The following is a 19,100-nucleotide window of genomic DNA, read 5'->3' on the forward strand; positions in this document are numbered from 1 at the left end:
CTATACCTGAAAGGTGTACACATTTTATTTCTTTTATCTGATTTTTGGGGCCGATACCAATCCCTTTTTGGAGGGGGTAGGATATGACTGTAACTTGATATAAAGTTCCTTTGTATAATCATTTAATTTTTACCATTATGCGTTAAACTACATTTTTTCAATTTGCAAATTTCAACTTGCTGGTGTTCTCTGACGGAAAAACTGCAATGTTGACTTTTATCCACATGCTTATGCGTGGGTTAAGTTTTTCTATAGAGAAATTGTAACTCTTAAACCCTGTATGAAATTTTGTTTTTAATGTGAAGTGATCTACAGAAGTGATTTTTATTTTTCCAGAAAACCAAAAGTGTGTATTTTACTTGTGTCTTTGGTTCCCTTACCTCATTAGAGATACGCCGATGGTGGTTGTTTCTCATGCGGACCCTGACTGGACTCTGAACTTCATCAGAAGAAGTACCTGATGCCTGGTCGCTCTCCCCATCCGAACCCATTTTCACATTCTCATGGACAATACCTGCAGTACACACACACACAACCAGAGAGTTATTTCAGGAATGGAAGTGCATTTTCATTCCACTCACGATGTTGGGAATTGCTTTTTTCTGTTGTTTCACAGCTATCTGCCTCTCTTTTATTTCTTCATTCCCTCCTGTTCTTTCCTCCATCAATCTCTCCGTGTATCCATCAGGGGACACCATGTTTTGAGTTAAATTTCATTCACCCCTCTTAGAAAGCAATAGTGGGGTCCCAGTCCCTGGATGACGGATTGTACCACCCACTTTTTAGGGGTGAGTGTGTATAAAATGGAAAGATGAGGAGGTCAGAGATCGATATCACCCTGCATGCAGTGGGAGCTTTCCCGTCTCTGCCTGCCACCCCCCACACCTCCATTCCCCTTACGAATCTATCTGATTAATGAGTCACAGTGCAGCAGACAGGAGTGCCTCCTTCAGTGGTCTGTGAGTAATGTGGGGGAGGGGTCTCTCTCTGGGTGTCAGTGTACATGTCTAATGGCTCTCAAGTTTGGGTCATGTACAGCACACACTGTTTGTGTGTTCTTGTGTTTGAGGACCTTAATGAAGGAAAAGGCCAGCCCTTGTACTGGCAAAATCTTATTGTACCATCATCTGATATTTACATTTTTCACAGCCAGGGTAGTGACAGAAGGAGGAAAAACAAGGGGATCAGAGGGAGGGTGATTTGGATAGGAAAAGGGAGACACAGACAGAAAATACTCCCTTGAGTGATTGTGTTGCATGAGGCATGAAAATGAACAACTGAGAGTTACATAGGTAGAGTTATTTATCATGGTGCACTGTTTGTCAGATGTGGAGGGGGGGGGGGGGGGGGGGTTTGAACCACCTGGGGCTGATTCTAGGTCATTTGTGTGTCTCTTTCATGAAGCCAAGGGTAAAATTAGAGGAAAAACAAGGTTGTTTGTGGACTCTGCATGAGGTATAAACTGTTGTAGACTGAACATATGGACTACAGATTAGAAATAAATGTATTTTTCACCATTTATCAAAATTTAATGATGTATCTTTTTAAGCAAACATGTGAATTTGTGAGAGATAGTTAGTCACCCTATGACTTTGTATTTGTCTTGAGCACGTTTTACAAATTGAAGCATAACTGTTGAAACTAAAACTTTTTTCCTTTTTTCAGGAGCTTACTTACATGACAACCGGATTGGTGCTTGTCTTACTAAGACAAACACTCAACTATCTGTGTAAATCCCAGTTGCTAATTCAGCCCACATCTGTCTTCAGTCTTACTATCTGTTGAGTAAAGCAGCATATGCTCATTAGAAAAACACAACCCAAACACAACCCATCTGTGTAGATACTCAGTCAAGCTCTTGGTAGTTATTTAAATCCCTAAGTCCAGGGTAATGCCTGTGGCCTCGCAGCCAGACTCAAGAATATAGGCTGTGCACATAGAATATCCTGTTAAGAAAACTGAGGAGTCAGTGGTCATATCAGGAATCAACCTGCACAACCCTGGTGTTGAAACATTAAACTGGAGGTAACTGACACCAGAAAGAAGAGAAACTGATCCAGGATATCAACACACTGGCAGACGCTCTCACATGAGCACATGATCGAAACAGGTGAGTATCCAGTAGTGCGATTATGTCACAGGTCTTTCTCACTTTTCAGAGAGGGCCTGATCTTGTCTGTTTGTGTACATAATCAAGTGATGCAGGTGGATCAGACAGGTTTGCTGTCCTGGTTGGAAAATTCCATCACCTCTGCCCTGATAGTAGGATACAGTGATGTTCTGCATTATTTCCCTTTAAAAAGGGGGGTTTGGTGCTTTTTGAGGCTCTGTCCACCAACCCTCCTACTTAACCTCTAAATGATTAATAGCTGAAAAAAATACCCAATCCTCACATACTGGTGTTTGAGAATACCCTCATTTCAGCTTCTGCCTGAAATACTTCATTTTGGCTGCTGTCTCTTTAAGGCACTCCACTTCTCAAACCCCTTCTCTCTGATTGGCCAGAACTCTGGGGGCTTGTCAGGGCAGATTTTTGAGGCCTGTCCCTCCAACATATCATGAACCACTTAGAATATCCTCACGTGGTGACCTCATCATTTCAGTAAATCTCATGAAGCTCTCATGCTAATTTTAAAACAGGCCGTTCAGAGCAGATTCAGGGATTTTTACAACACATGAATTTGTAGCAGTTTGAAAATCAGCACACGCTTCTTATGGATATCTAGATCTTTTACTTTACATCCATGTTTAAAATATGGGAAAACACAATACCCTCTCTTTAAATTACCAAAATTACACAAACTTTTTCACCATTAGGCACTTCATTTATATAGGGCAGTAAATTTCATTGTTACTGCTTCCATGTGAATCCAGGCTCTCCCACTATAGTCTGCTGACTCAACGCTTGCATGCCCAGAAGAGTGAGTGGGCTGCTTTTAGGGCTATCCTCACCTTATCCAACTTTGCATGTACTCCACTTAGCGGGATATACATCTCTGGCACAAACTGTTAATAACTCAGAAAATGACTGAGTGGAAAGGATGTTCAACGAGGTAATATAAGTAAAAATTTAACAAATAGGAATCCCAGAAATAAAGTCCTGTAGGATTTCTCAAGATTTCACTGGAAGAGTTAATGGAGAGCTAATGTCCACATCAGCCCCCTCACTTTTCTAAGCTTTGAACTGAATCAATGTACTTTTTGGCTTTCAGTCCAGGAGCCCTCAAACATTTGCTGAATAAAGAATAGCATCCTGTCTGAATTTGGCAGGAGCGGCAGGAATAGTGATCCTGCAGCCATTGTGCAGACAAGCAAATTAATAAAAAATTGAAAAGAAGAACTTCAAGGAGTGCATGAGCTCCCCAAAGATACACAAACTCAGTGCCCCAGGCCTACCGACTGCTGCATATCTGAATTTTAGAGTGGTCACATAAAGGAAATTATGTGTATTAAGAATGCTACTGGTTGGAATGTGTAAATTTTGAGAAAAGCCATTTTCTTTGTATCTAAGAAAACCTCAGGATTTGGGACAGATCTTCATCCAGCATCAAAAAGAGTAAACTTCACCAGCATTGAGGAGCAGCAATGATGATACACCATGAAATGGGTATCTCAATGGTCAAAGAACTAGTGTTAGTTACAGATTCATTAACTGATCTTCATTTTAACAATGATATATATCGTGATGATGTAGCAAATTCAGATATTTTAAAACTTGCAGCCATTCGTAATCACTACAGTCATGGAAATTACTCTGGATCTTTGGCATTGGAGGATCACGAAGCAGATAAACTCATAACAGAGATGACACTAACAAGACTCACCAATACGGTTTCCTGGAGGACGGCACGAGTCCAGCACTCGAAGCATACGGAAGGGTGATAGCCTCAGTGGTGTTTCCCTCTCCCCCATCCTTACACCCTCTCCTGTCCTAACCTCCCCAATCCTCGGGTCCCCTGAACTGGCAGCACGAGCAGGACACCCTTGAGGGTTGCCCGGGGTATCCATTGTTCCAGATAATTCAAAGTACTGCAGTTGAAATAGTGATTAGATATTAAAAAAACACATTTCACGAAGAAATCCAAAAAAAGAAAGAATCCAGGGCTTCTCTGGGAGTTGGCAACACTTAAATTTGGTCTTGGTGTCTCAGGTCTGGGTGGGACACCCTGTCTTCAAGAGTTTCTTGTCACTCAAGGGTTAAATTTTTCCAGACAAAATCAGAATATATCCAAAAGATCTCCGCACAGTGAAGAACAGGTCTTAAAACAGGAGGACAGCACAGACTGCACAAGCACACTAATCACAACGCAACAACTCCCTCTGCTACTACTCCACTTTAGCACTCTCCCTCTTCCTGTAGACACTCCCTCTCTCCACCTCTCCGTCTTTCTCTCTCCTTTTCTCTCTGCAGTCACACTCTGCCTGCTGACTAAGGAAGGTCAAACAGCGTGCAGGTAGATAAAATGCTGCAGAGACAGCCCCACACATACACACAGACATGCACACACTGAGAACTGTTACATCTTATCATCTCTGAATAACAGGTGTTCTGACTCGATCAAACACACACACGTGCATCGACCCCCCCAAACTCACTGCTCCTCTTCAAAGAAAGAAAAACACTCTCATTACATCTCTCCTCCTTTGCTTCCTCCTTCTTCGTGTGTTTTATAGCCCATGGTCCTCCTCTTTTTCCTGTTATTTTCCTCCCTCTCTTAGATCCTCTCCTTCTCTGTGTCCTCCCTCCTCCTCCTCGATTTAGGCTGTTGTGCTGCTTTCCTTCTTTCCACTCCCTCTCTCGATAACTCCCTCCTTGCCTCTGGCGCCCCTATCAGTGCTTTCAGTGTTGTTAGTCCTCTCGCTCCCTCCCTTCACCTTGCTATTACTCTCCTCCCTCTCATGTGATACCAATCGTTCTACCTCCCTCGCTTTCTCCTTCTGTCTCTCGTTGCTGCTCTCCTCTCTCCTGTACAGACATGGCCAATGAATGAATACATGGCGGCCCTATTTCCTCATTCCAATCCCAGAGAAGTGACAACATCTTAATACCTCATTAGCTTCTTTGTTACCTGTCGTACTGCTCAAGTCTAACTCATCTTTCCTTCTCTCTGTCTCCCTTGTGCTCTGTCCTTCATCCTCGCCCTCTTCCTCCTCCTTATCAATCTCCAGCACAGAAATTGAAACCCTGAGGCATTTGAGTGACGCCTCCAGCATCCTTGCTCTCATCTTCCCCCTCTACATTCTCTTCACACTCTTCGTTCTCTTGCACTCTTCATCCTTTCTCCTTGGACATAAATTGCAGGCCATTATTCATGCTCAACCTCAACCACACACACACACACACACACACACATACACTCTGCATCCCTATAAATACATACATACACAAATGGGACAAGTGGAAGGCAACAACAGAGCATATACAAACCAATATAAAGCAGAAGTGGTAGTCCTAAAGTTGCTCCAACTCAAAACATCTTTTTGTATTGATGAGAAATGTCCAGTACAGCATCACCAGAAGGGGGCAGCAATAAAGTTTTTCAAGGCTTTATTTTCAATCAGTGAAACCAGCATGCTCAAAGGTCAAATTACCTTCTGAGCATGATTTATTTTTATTGCAGTACGACATTTAGCGGCTTGTTTTGACGTAAAACAACTGTCCGTAAGTCACACAGATAACTGGTTGGATTGGGCAGGTAGAAAGGTTGCGAGTCATAAAGTGTGATGACTCCAGTGGTTAGATGTTTTTTATCATAACTTAATTTTTAGACACAGTTTTTATATTTCATTGAAGAAGTTTTTGTAATGTATGTCCATGCATCAATAGGCAATGTTTAAACATAACTTTTATTTTATTGACTGAAACATTTAGGAAAATGAATCTTCATTTTTTGTCACTCAATGTGTTTTCTCAATTCATCATCTATTTACCTATTTGAGACTTGCACAACTTTGGCTTTGAATTTTGAATTATTTGTTTTGGCTTCTTCAACATATTTAAGTAAGGCTAACAATTTATTTTGATTGCAGGCTGTTTTGTCCCTTTTGGCACACCGTAATTAGGCTGCTGCAAAGTTTTCCCTGCTTCTTTCTGCCACAGTGATGGATGGCGTTTACATATCCAAAGTGATATATGCACTTTGTGCCGAGCTAAGTTAAATGTCATGGAATTACTTTGAGTTTGAGCAAAATAAACTAGCTTTGTCTGAGTATGGATTAGTCCAAGAAGTGGGCCTTTAGCCTCTTTGCAGACACTTAGAGGGTGCCAACCTGTAAACCTCTAAATCTGTCAAATCAGCCATGCCCTGATATAAGCAAAATTTCTAATTTTAATAACTTTAACATAAACAGTTATTAAAAAATTCACCCCTGTACAGTTTGCGCTGGTAGAGCTATTTTCAGCCTTGGCTGAAAACATTTTTTAGCTGTAAAAATCTGCTTTTTAGCTTGATGTGTGTTTTTCAGGGTTTCTTTAGGGAGCCTCAAGCTGACTCTCGAACAAGTGCAGTTTTTTGCAATTTTGCACAGGCTTTATATTTTTAGACCACTTATCTTTTGGTTTGAGTTAGCATATATGAGCTAATCATATATATGCAGCTAAACATACAGTTTTTAGCAAGCAGCCACATCACAAATGTGAATTACCACGGACCGGGGGGTGAAACACTTTGACATTGTCTCCTCCCTAAGATGTGCCTTTTGGTGAAAGTATGCTCCCTAAAATTGCAGGCTGAAGTTAATGCTGCTGTGAGGAACTATTCAAGTGGGTTGATTTATGCATTTCTTGTGAGCCAAGATGTACAGTACACTTAGTCACTGTGTCAGTCTTGTCCTACACATGCAAAAGTAGTCATTTCTGACAAAGAACCCCCTCTTGTTTGCTTCAAAAAGTCAAATGAGTCACTGGCTGTGAATATTTGTTGTTAAAAATACAAAAGAAGGTTGCTTCTACAGCCCACTGTCAATTTGTCAGACATCTTTTCCCTCACAGCAGATACTGCATTAAAAATCACAGTGCAGAAATTGTCAGTCTTACTGATGGGTCTGGTTTGATGATGTTGAGTATTTTTGTGGCGCACGCTACCATAAATAATGCACTGGCTGCAATTATTTCAATCTTTTGCGCACACCTAAGTATGTGCACCTTAAAGACCATAAAACCATGATAAATGACATAAAGAGAAGAGATCAGCGGCAACTGCATCCAAAATGTCACCAAGATAAAGCTTTAAATGCCATCATTCTTCAGGATACTATGAGGGATTAGCTAATGAAAAAGCTGTTCTTCAGGTGTTCGACAGCTGGGAGATGAAGCCATCACCTCTCCCTTCTTGTCAATAAGCTGAAGTGTCTGTTGCAGGCATTAACCAACCAAACACACTCATGCAGTAAAGCCCTCACACCCCACATGTCAATAACGCTTCACTTAATTATCAGAGCATTTACACAGACAAAGAACCATATTTGGTCAAAGCTAAGATATAATGGCCAAACTAGCTTTGAAAAGTAAATATGTGGGATTTTGCAGACTTAACAAGACACACTGAAAACATTTATTTAATCTAGCTAGGTGTGGAAAACAAATATTGAGGGGGCTGTAGGAGTGCAGTGTTTACTTAAACTACTCCACGTGACATGCACGGGATGTTTTCTATAAGGCCTATACTCTATAATTAAAACTGAAGTCATGCAAGAAGTGATGTCACTTTTCGATTCGTTGACAAGACATATTGATGTAGCATGCTACATCCTTGAGCTTTAAAGTCAAGGACAAAAGCTCACGCCTCAGTCCTCCACCCATCACTGTCTGCCCATCTCATTGTATGTCCATACACGACTGTGTACTCACATTCTCTGCAGCCTCTTTCATACATTTTTTTCAATTTCCCAGGTCAATTCACTTGTTTTAAAAACATATCAAAGCTTTCGACCAAAACAATGTCCTCACAATTTTAACCATAAATACCTCAGACTGCTCTCATTCTAGGGAGACAATAAAAATCAAAGTGCATTTAACATCCCAGAGGAGTATAAGCGCACAAAGAGGAGCACACTCACAAAGCTGGAAGGGAATTTAGGCTGTGGTAATTACCTCCAAACCTTTTATCTGCATCTGAGGAATCTTATTATTCAATTACTGGGACCAGAGTGCCTACTGTAAGCTACCAGCTCAGAGCACGCTGGTCCCAACCCTCCATCACCTCCCTTCTTTTCCTATGACAAAAGCTCTGAAAGACCCCGGCATTCTTTAGCAACATGTTTGCCCCGAGCAAAAGCTAATGTTACAGCAAGCGGCTCTAACAAACACAAAAAAGCTTGCACCAGATAAAAGGAGTCCAGTCCATTGTTCTTATAAAATCCAATCTGGGAGTGAGCAAAGAGGCTTGGCCCGGGCAAATGGGCAGTCAAGGGAGTATAGGGAGCGAGGGATAGGGGCTACAGCGATTAATGCTTTTAATGCATCAACATTAAATCCCCAGCACCAATAAGGACAGAACAGAGACAGAGATATGGGAGGTCGGAAAGCTTTCTGTCTTTCATCTTTTCCCCATTCTGCCTTTATCCAGAGGATAAATATAGTGTTATGATGTATGTCGGGAGAAATGCACAGAGTAAAGAATGAGAGGAGACATCTGTGGCAGCATCAGAAATAGCAGCCTGAGAAAAGTGCAAAGCTTTCAGCAGACTCCTTTCTCTCTGTGAAAGAGACAGCAGGGCCGAGTAATCCTCAACAGAGTAACTACAGATCTTCCCAGGGAGAAATAGATGAGGTAGTGCTGAGGAGATTTTTCTTTTTTTTCTTGCTGTAAGTACAGTGTGCAGGGAGTGGGTGTTGGCCCTGTTAGCAACAGATGGACCACAAACCTGTAAAGGCTCTCTGGCGACTGGCTTCGGACCAATCACCTCTTATATACATCTCTAACCACACAGTAAGGCTCACGTATACGGATGAAAGTAATATTTTATTCATTCCTCCTTCTGATGACGAGAGCAGGTTAGAAAGGGGTGGACTGTCTCTTTAGTGCGGCAGGAAAGACAGATTGCATCATCATGTGGCTCTATTAAAGACTGCGACGTGCTTCAACTGCTGAGTGGCACAGAGTGAGTCAGCGAGAAGGACCAGTGAGAAACACACACACACACACACACACACACACACACACACACACACACACACACACACACACACACACACACACACACACACACACACACACACACACACACACAGAGCTAACCTCTTAACACCTTATCATGATTTTATTAATAGAATGGCTTCTGCTTTAGGGTTGTGCGTCAAGTTATGTCCTCTTTTGGATTTTCTGTGTTCAAGGGTAGCTATGGATTAAGCAACTTCCAGGCCTACAGTTTGAAAATTGATGCCAGTTTTAGCAAATAACTTGTATTTCTTTGTATTCCCTATACTTTTCATGAATAGTGTGTTAATATTGTTTCTTTCTTTCACAATTCTCTTATTATTGATTTTTTAATTACAGTACATATAAGCAGTGACAGTATACAAAAGGAGATACAAAGAGTGTGTGCACAAATGGCTTTTGTTTATATTGAAAAATTAGTCCTTTGACGACCTGTTCTGATAATGGATTGTATAAAAGTATGGACAGCACAGCAGCCACCATGAGCGCATGAATGAAGCCAAAACTTGTTGCACTCCCCTTGTTGACCCCTGCGCATAGCTAGCCCTAGCTCCACCAGCATAATGTCAGAGCTTATTAAGGCAGTATTTTTGTTAACTTCTCTTAATAGAAGGAGATGGATGTGCTACAGACTAGACAGTGGGTGGTTCTTATACTGTATGTTTCCAATAGACTGACAAATAAGGGAATTAGTTTGCTCGCAGTAAGACGAGTGTTTCATATCACTCTTCATGATCTTGTGTTAAAAAAAAGACAGGAGATGGTTATTTAGCTTAGCTGAAAGGCTATAGGGGTTAAGGAAATTTTTGGTAAAACTTTTTCTGCTGATTCACCCAACACTAAACCTGGGCTTTTAGAAAAATCAGCTAGCTAACCCTTTTGATGTAATGTGAAGGAAAGTGCCAAAGGCTGGCATCCATACTTAACTTGGGTAATTGGTCTGGTTTACTCATATATGTTAGCTTCTGTGCTAAAACCCCCCTGTCTGTCAGTTACTCTTTATGAATTGCTTCCTCTTCTTTATTCTACTGTCTTCCCATGCAGCCTCGTCAGACAGCACCATCTCATCATGGATTAATGGTAAACAGAAACAGTATGGTTTAACCTTCCCATATCTAAAGCAAGTGTCATGGGACAAGTTGTTGTGTTTAATTCTAATTTAAATAGAAAAGGAAATGATTTAACATAAGCAGTTAAAGTTTTATTTGCTTATTATAATAAGATGTATAAGGAGATGTTATAACTGGTAGACTGAGAGTAGCTTATATTAAAGCCTCTGTGTAAGCTGTTTGCTTGGATTCAGGCTACATGTGGAGAACATGGTATCGCTAATCCCTTTGCAGATTTCTCACTACATGCTAAAAAATGTTTTTCCTATAGAAAATATCATCCTGATATCTTTAATCAGTTGATCATATCAATCTCTCTTAATTTTGCAGTGGCACATATCTGGCTCATGCCCAATGTCAGTGGTTACAAGCATTAAAAATTACTCTCTGTTTGCTTTTTCAGGTCACATCAAGTTATCAGTCTGTTTCACCAGCACCTTAAAACTCTCCACAGGAGCTTTAATTGTAATGAGATATTTTAACAGGAAAATAAACAAATTCACCTGAGATGTGAGTTCTTTGCAGCTCAGCGAAAGTTTTGTAAGCAAAGACATGCAGTCCTCCGTGCTGCTGTGCTTTTTTCTTAACAGTGATCTTATTGTTCATCAATCCATAGTGTTTGTTTATCCAGCTAACAGGATCTCAGTGTACTTAGATACTCGTGATACAAGACTAGCCTCCTTGTCATGAAAAGCTCAATGAATGCTCAGTGGAGTTTTTTGTGGTCTGCAGCTCACTCAACTGAGAGCTCCAGGGATGCACAGCAAAAAGCTAATGTGACTCCTGAAGGAGCTAAAGTGGAACTAACCCTCCCCTATCACTCCGTCTGTTGCACCTTTCTTTACTTATACTTTTCATTTCTCCCTCTTTATCGCTCAGTCCCATGTCATCAATCCTGTACCCTTTTCTAAGCTCCATTTCATTCTCAAACTCATCTCACACTTCCTCTCTCCTCCATCTCCGTCTTCCTCTTCCCCCATGTCCCTTCATCACACTGTTCCTGATATAAGCCGTTCTGTCACACCGGGAAATGAGATTACTGGGATCCATATATCCACAGACCACACGTTCCATTACATAATGTGGACAGACAGGGGGGAAAATGTGATTTCATGAGCATGTGGGTGATGTGAGCATTGTGCATGAATGTGTGTGTGCATGGATTAAGGTCATTAGAGTTTTAGTCCCCAGATTGGTGGTAGCTGTTGGGAGGTTAGCCAAGTTGTGTCATTAAGTACCGTTTTATTCTCGCTAAAAATCCACAAAAATCCATGTACGCACAGAACAGCACACACACACATCAACACAAACACACACACACACGTTTACGCACACCTCTTCATAGTTTGAAGAAACTGAATCTATGTGACATTAATGTGTGGGTTGGTCTCCCACCCAGATATGGCAGCAGTACTTCAGGATGCTACGGTGCTACTGTAAAAAGTCTGCTGAGGCTTCTCTTTGTATGCATGCAGAAAAAGATACAGAAGTGTCATTTTTACTGCATTACTGGCACACAGGGGAGCAAATTAAAATCAGTAAAAGTTTTGCTACAAGAAAATGACAAAGATAAGAGAAAGGACTGGTAGGATGTCTATGTGAGTAATTAACATTAGAGAAAGTGTTTAAGTGGTAAGAGAATCACTAAGATCTCTTATATATATATATATATATATATATATATATATATATATATATATATATATAAGATCTTAGTGCATCTTTGAAACTTACTGACCAAAAAACAAAACAGGCATATTTTAAAGAGGGAGCATTGTGCTTTTTGGGGGTTAATACCATTCTTTTGGTGCCCCGCAGCTTTACATGATTTTCAGCCCAAAAGTCTTATGTTTTAAACTGGTGTTTCTGACAACCCTGTTTTCAGCCTCTGTATGAAATACTTCATTCAAGCTGCTGTCTCTTTAAAGCTCCCTGCTTCATAAACCCCCTGCCCTCTGATTGGCCAGTCCTTTAAGGAGCAGAGCTGCGGGCTGACCTTGGTGTTTCAGGCCTGTCTCTCCAATGTGTCATGAATCACGTCAAAGATCATTATGTGGTGATTTTATTATTTTAGCAAATCCTGTGAAGATCTTGTCTTAATTTTAAAGCAGACCATCTGAAGCAGTTAAAGAACAGATTCAGGGATTTTAAAAATCTGCACATTAAATATGGAGGGATTGTTACTTTATATCCATGTTCAAGACACAGGAAAAAATTATACCTCCTCTTTAAGTGACTTTTTTTAACAAATGCATTCCAGGCTACATTACCAAGTAGCAGACACGACAGGCATTTAAAGCAACCATGAGAAAACAAAGAATCCTATTTCTGACAGTCTTGTTGTTATAGTTCATCAAAACATCTTCTGTTTGTTTGCACAAAAATGGGAACAGAAGTGCTGGTGATAAACAGTATGTGAAGATTTAAAGGATAAATAGTTTGACAACAGCTTTTGCTCTGCTATGTCACAATATATTTCATAATTTATACTGCCTACTCTTCATGTTGTGCTTCCTAATGTACTGATTTATGTTAAGCAGATATATATATGTAATTAAATCCCATGAACAGGAAATCAAGTTGTGTATTGAAGTAAACTTCAAATGGAAACTGTATCTTTTGAAGCCAACTATAATGACCAAAGTAGGAAATTATTAATTTGAACATAGATTTTTTTTTCGTTTTTTGTTTAAACTCTGGAAACACCAGTGGATAAGTAAAGATAACACAATCTGCTGCACTATTTAGTGCAGCAGATTGTGTTATCTTTACATATCCACTGGTTTTATGAAAGACTTTAAAGTCTTTCATAAAGGAGTCTGTTGTCTCGCTGTTACTCATTCATCACATTATCAAATGTCTATAAGCTCCAGCCTTTTAGTCCCTACTTTAACAGGACTAAATATTTGCATATGCTGACTTTGCTGCTCAGCTGTAGATGAGTCTAAGTGTGAGAGGCGTACAGTGGAAATACTTAAATTTAGCAAAAACATTTAAGCATTATATATTAGATAATTCAGAAGAATCCTGTCCACCTCTGGTCATCCCAAAAAATACTCCCCATTTTAACCTGTGTCTCAAGATTTGCTGTATTCTATTTCACAGGAATTACTTTAATTACTTAGCTTCAGCTGTTTCTTGCTCTCCATACTTATAGATGTGTGCATGCTTTCTGTGTAATGTTAGTGTGTATGTACCCAGAGATCCAGTCCTGTGCAGGTTCAGGAAGGCTCTGTCTCTTTCCGGGCCCCCACCCGGCTCTCTGCGCAGGGCAGTGCGGCCCAGATGACCAGCATATTGACGCAGGAAGGACGGAGCACTGTGCGAGGCCGGAGGGTGCAGGGCGCACACCACCATGGGCTCTGAGACGCACGATGCAGACGCAAGGGGAGCAAGGAGGGAGGTGAGAAAAAGGAGGAGGTGAGAAGAAAGCCCAGAAGAAAAGCAGATTGAAATAAATAAAAATTAGGAAGAGATCAAAGCCAAAAGAAGGACCAGAATGAAGTTAAGGGACCAGAATATAAACAGTCAGATAACAGAAATTGTAGAAGGGAAAAGGGGAAAAAGAGAGGAGAAAAAAGAGAAAGGAAGGTCACACAGAGATCAAACACAGAGAGGTAGCAGAACATGTAGAAACAGGTCGATATGAATTAGTATAAGATTAAAGATGAGAATGCATACAGCAGCTTTACTTGTTAGTTGAGGAAACAATTATTAGAAAAAGCCAGAGACGCTTAGTGGCAGGCACAAGCCAGGCAGGGTGAAAATGTGATGAGTCATGGATTGATAAAGACCAGTTTTTAAGAATAGAGATTTTTAAAGAGGGAAGCTTAGTGAAGGAAAAATACTTGAACGAATGCTCAGCAAACAGCTAGTAAGATAAAAGTCTGTGGGTAACATCTAAGCTCTGTGATAAAGCAACACCCTGTCAGCACACTTAAATCATCACCTTTCTTTCACATTCATTGGTACTAATGTATCTCTTCCACAGAGTGTGGGCGGGTTCCCACGTGTTAAATTTTCTTTCCTTTATATGATCCTAAAGTTCCCTTCACATTGCACTGTAAATTCCACCATGATTAGCAATTATCAGGGATAAATGTTCCTCTCAATATAACCTCACAGGATTTGTCTCGTGTACCACAAGCCCTCCAAAGGAATAATGGAACAACCGATTTGTGATCTACTTAGCACCTTGACAACTGTGATGATTAGTTCCTCACAGCTCTTTTGCACATTTTGTCTATATAGTATATGTGTGTGGGGTGTCGGAGGGTGCTACAGTAAGAGACAGGGACAGAGTGATGCTCAGAACAAGATGTAGAGCAGTGGTTAAAATTTAATGTCCCTCTTCTCATCCTCTACATCACTTCCTCCATCCCTATTTCCATCCCTCTTTAGTCCTTTCACTTCTCTGGAAATGAACTGGCACAGCTTTAGCTATTAAAGACTTGAAAGACGGATGTGAAAATGGAAGGAAGAGGACAGAGATGGTAGCAAATAAGATTAATTCCACAAATCTCAGGATAGATATAATAACTATGATAAGACTGAACAAACATTATCACTGCTTGTATCCAAACTAAAGCATGGCTTCATCTTTCACCCACATCAAAGCAGGACTAAAAGAGACTTTTCTATTTTTCTTACTTTCCTTTTTTCTTTGGCCTTTTATTTCAGAGACAAAGGCATCCACTGATCACAAAGCGCCCTTTCTCTCTATGACGTGATCTGGTTTTATTTTAAGCCAGAATGAGTGGCAAACCAGCAGAAAGCAGACATAAACACACACTCTTTGCCAGGTGAGGTCTGTGGTTTCTCCAATGAGAGAGATGCAATCTTGGAAGATGTCCAGCAGATGGCACCAAGAGTTTCAGAGAATGACGTTGCGTTTTGCACTTCCTCTAAAGTGAATGAAAGTGAATGCTGAGCATGTTTTTGTAGGTTTAACTGCTGTTCTTTTTGGTCTTGTCAATGAACTAATGAAGCATAGTTAACAGAAAAAAAAGGATGGTGATGAAGCAGGTGATAAGGTGTAGATAATGAAGATTAAGGGGGTCCAGTGAGTTGAAAAGCTCAAGTGACACAGGAAATATTTCAGCATGAATGGAAGACCCAAAGAGTGCAGGGCACTGCAGTTCTTACAACTTTAATTTTGCATAGCCTTCCTGTATCTTCTGCAATGATCATTTATGACCTCTTAACTGCTCCCTCTTGCAAATATTATTTGCAAACTGCCATCAGTTAGTCCTTTTTGTGTTCTGCAAAATCTCCAAAAAGAAAGCTCTGAGGTCATGAACTGCTGGAGCACATGAGAAGCGGCTTCATAATAATTTGGTTGGCCTGCTCCTGTGTTGAAAGATAAAAGCATTACAGACACTCCTTGGATCTTTTTAAAACCTTTTCTCTCTGAACTGAGTTACTCTCAAGCAAGTTTTGAAAGAGGTTCCCTTGTGTAACCTCTATGTCTCTGTGAAGGCATGTGCTAATGAGCTTGAGCATACCTGTGTGTGCATGTGTGTTTGTGTGTGTGGGTGCACTTGTTCACATGTCTCACCATTGTCCCTGGCAGTGGATGGCTCATCCAAGGCCATCTGTTCTGCCAGTTCTGACAGAGAGTCATCCACAGGCCGAGCGCTACGTAGAGACATGGATAGCCTCCGCTTGATTATCTTCATCCTGTCCATCTTCTTGACAGTACCACCGGGGCCAACTGGCCTAAGAGGGAGAGAACAAAACACCAACACCATTATCATCAACATCAGCGCCAACTGCATCCTGGTCATCACTTTCGGGGCTAGTTACCATTTTAACCATTCACCGATGACACTTCAAGCTCTAGTGCTGATATATATTTATCCTGCTTAATGAATAATTTGAACATAGCTACATTTGGAACACAGTAAAAGAACATACAAAATTCAGACCATAATCTAAGTTAATACAATTTATTTAATGATATTCCATTAAACAATAGCTTCTGTTAGCATTTAGCATCACCACAGCTAACACAACTGTAAGCTAGCTACCAGATAAGCACAATTAAGTAAACTATCTAATGTGTTGTTTGTACAAATTTAAGTCCAAACAGTAAAATTAGACTGTCACAACTCACTGTTAGCATTTAGATTCTAGCAGTTGTCTGACAGCTGTTAGTCTGTTACCAAGAAAGGGCTAATGACAACACTCAGCTCTTTTAGAGATGATTTCACTGTTAGCCAGCCAGGTAGCTATTTAATGTGGTATTTTACTTATCAGACAACGCACCATAATTAAACCTTTTTAGAAGGGATTATTAGCAGCTAGCTAACATTAAGTGTACCCCAGGAAATTTTTCCAGAGCTTAACTTTTTTAATTTTTTCCTTCAATGCTAGGTCAACAAAAACAGAGAGGAAACATGGGTAGAAGAGACTGGAGAGGCCAAGAGTCAAATTAATAGTTTTGTGAGAAGACAGCTTTCAAATCTTTTACTGTTTGCTAGCTTTCAAACAGTAAAAGACTGACAAACATTTAAGGTCTTGCTCACTTACAATGCCATTAGAAAGATAAACAGTAACAAAAAATAATTTTTTCACTTGAAATACTACCTAGTGATTCCCCAGATTTTTCACCTACTGTTCAATCCAGAACATTACGATGATAATGCTAATCTTGATACTTTTAGATTTCCAACATTATCTTTTTTTTTTAAATAGGTCAACAGCAGTATCATATGATAACAGCATGTGAAGTTCTCACCGTGTGAGTGCCAGAGAAAAAAAGCTACAACGGTCATGGTCAGTTGTTGTCATTACAAAAAATGGTTTCATTCTACCCTGACACGGTGAAACTACCATCACTCCTCTCTGTATTTTTTGCAGTACTTTAGTCTCCTGTTGATTGTGTTTGCTCATGCAGCGTGTGTTCCCATTGTCATGTATCCCAAGTGCAAACATTGCAGAATAAACCATACAGAATGAGAGAGCAGACCCAGAGAGACAAACAGAAAGAAAGAGGGCAACAAACAAAAAACCCAACCAAAAACAAAAAAACTATGAAAATGGCTGACTATGCAGCTCCCTAGAGGTCTCAGATGAAAGCAACTCTCCCTGGTGAGTTGTGACTGACACACATTTCCCGAGCTCATACATTCATTATCTATAATGAAGTCTGTATATTCATTAAGTGTTTACCTGCAGTACTAAAATAAAAGCATCTTGTCAAGAAGTTCTGCATATGAAAAATGTACTGCGGATTTTACTCCAGTTCTGCCTAACCTTGTGTGCTTGTGGCGAGTCTTTCACGACAGAAGACATTTAACATCCAATCCAAAATGTAACAAGGGGAGATGAGGGTGCATGTTGTTTTGGTTGAGTGCTTTTGATATTCACAGATGAACCGTTTTTGTGTTAAGTATAGCGTGTAACTCTTAATGTCAATGAGCTTTTAAAGTTACACATTGTTCAGAGAGCCTCCAGCAGACATTTAGAGCCCATTTTCTGTGTGTATCTACAGTACTAACACCACATGTGTGTATTTACGTGTACTGAAGTCACTCTGTGTTTCATGTTCTCTTACACTTGGCTTTACTAGCCTGGAGGGAGATGTAGCAAAGCCAGAGTATTTCTGTCCCACCTCTATTTCCTGCTACTTCTGTCTAACTTGGAAGGGCTGACATGCACAAGCACACACACACACAAACACAAGGCACCCACTGCCTTTCTCTTTGTGTTCAACCTTGGAGGCTTCAACAAAAGCCATTCATCCTTTCAGGCTCTCAGTCTTTCAGGCCTATTAGAGACAGCCTATGCTCTGAGGGAATTCAAACCGAGTGATCCTCGCTTAGGACAACTGGATTTTTTTTCAGTGCTTCGGCAAGCATCCATCACTAACAGCATTGCCTCTGCTGATTTTTAGCTGTGCACCACGCATGCATTTCTCTTAATTAAAAGAAAAGTTTAAAAAACTGACAATAGCGTATCACACATTTATTTCATAATATCCATCACCCATGGATTATCCCTCCCCCATCATTTGCATGTTTTCCCAGACATCACCAGAAGAAGCTTGCTCAAACAAAGAGATTTGGTTCTTTGACTGTGTCATCCATGAATTAAAATAAAAAATTAAGTAACTCACATCATGATGGGGAGGCGATAATTCAATGCATTTCTTATCACACTGATAAAAACACATCCAGTGCTATCATTGCCACACACTTGTGCTTACCATCAGGCCTGCCCGCACACACCAGCGCACCCACATTTATGAGTAATTTCACAGTCTTTATCTCATTTAGCTCCAACATGAGTGTAGTGGGAATCTCATCGCCCAGCTGCTCATAGAGTGATACACAGTAGGATACAACCAAATGCATGTCAAAGAGGGGTATTATACTTCCCCATATTTCATATATTGATAGTAAGTAACAATGCTGGATCCCCACACTAGGTGAAAAGATTTTCAAACTGCTATACGTAATGAATCGCTGAATCTGTCTGTAGACGTCTCAAAATGGTGCTTATAAAAATCTTCACAAGATTTACTGAAACTATGAGGTTATTGCATAAGACACAGCCCAAAACACCAAGGTCTATCCATTGCTCTGCCCCTGACAGGCCTGCAGAAGGCTAGCCAATCACAGGGAGGAGGTTAGTTGAGCGGGGGAGCCTTAAAGATACAGCAGCAGAAAAAAGTTTCAGACACTGGATAAAATAAAGAGTTTTTTAAACAATGATGTGAGAACAATAGTTGTTTTCTAGCTGTAAATCATGGAAAGCCACTTTTACTAGTATGATCAAAGATGATGTAGCGTCAGATTGTCAGTAACCAATAAAAAAGCTTTGTTTGTAT

At 40.4% G+C, this 19,100-nt stretch overlaps 1 protein-coding gene across 5 annotated transcripts in view; it reads right to left on the reverse strand.

The window, feature by feature from the left end:
* Positions 1-19,100, reverse strand: part of LOC141800006 (cyclin-dependent kinase 17-like) — a 41,759-nt gene that overhangs the window by 18,400 nt on the left and 4,259 nt on the right. For 2 of the 5 annotated variants that reach the window (XM_074682453.1, XM_074682454.1), the window contains exons 2-4: positions 15,825-15,985; positions 13,465-13,629; positions 381-514 (exon numbers count right to left, since the gene is read on the reverse strand). In XM_074682453.1, coding sequence (XP_074538554.1) covers positions 381-514; positions 13,465-13,629; positions 15,825-15,954 — 429 coding nt within the window. In that variant the 5' untranslated portion in view covers positions 15,955-15,985. Of the gene's footprint in view, positions 1-380; positions 515-3,824; positions 4,834-13,464; positions 13,630-15,824; positions 15,986-19,100 lie in introns of those variants that run through there. The other 3 variants (XM_074682457.1, XM_074682458.1, XM_074682455.1) reach the window with 2 other exon arrangements.

The sequence above is a fragment of the Halichoeres trimaculatus genome, unplaced genomic scaffold (genome assembly GCF_033239565.1).
Source record: "Halichoeres trimaculatus isolate MK-OKI-2021-1 unplaced genomic scaffold, fHalTri1.1 fHalTri1_scaffold_11, whole genome shotgun sequence".
Classification (NCBI taxonomy): domain Eukaryota; kingdom Metazoa; phylum Chordata; class Actinopteri; order Labriformes; family Labridae; genus Halichoeres; species Halichoeres trimaculatus.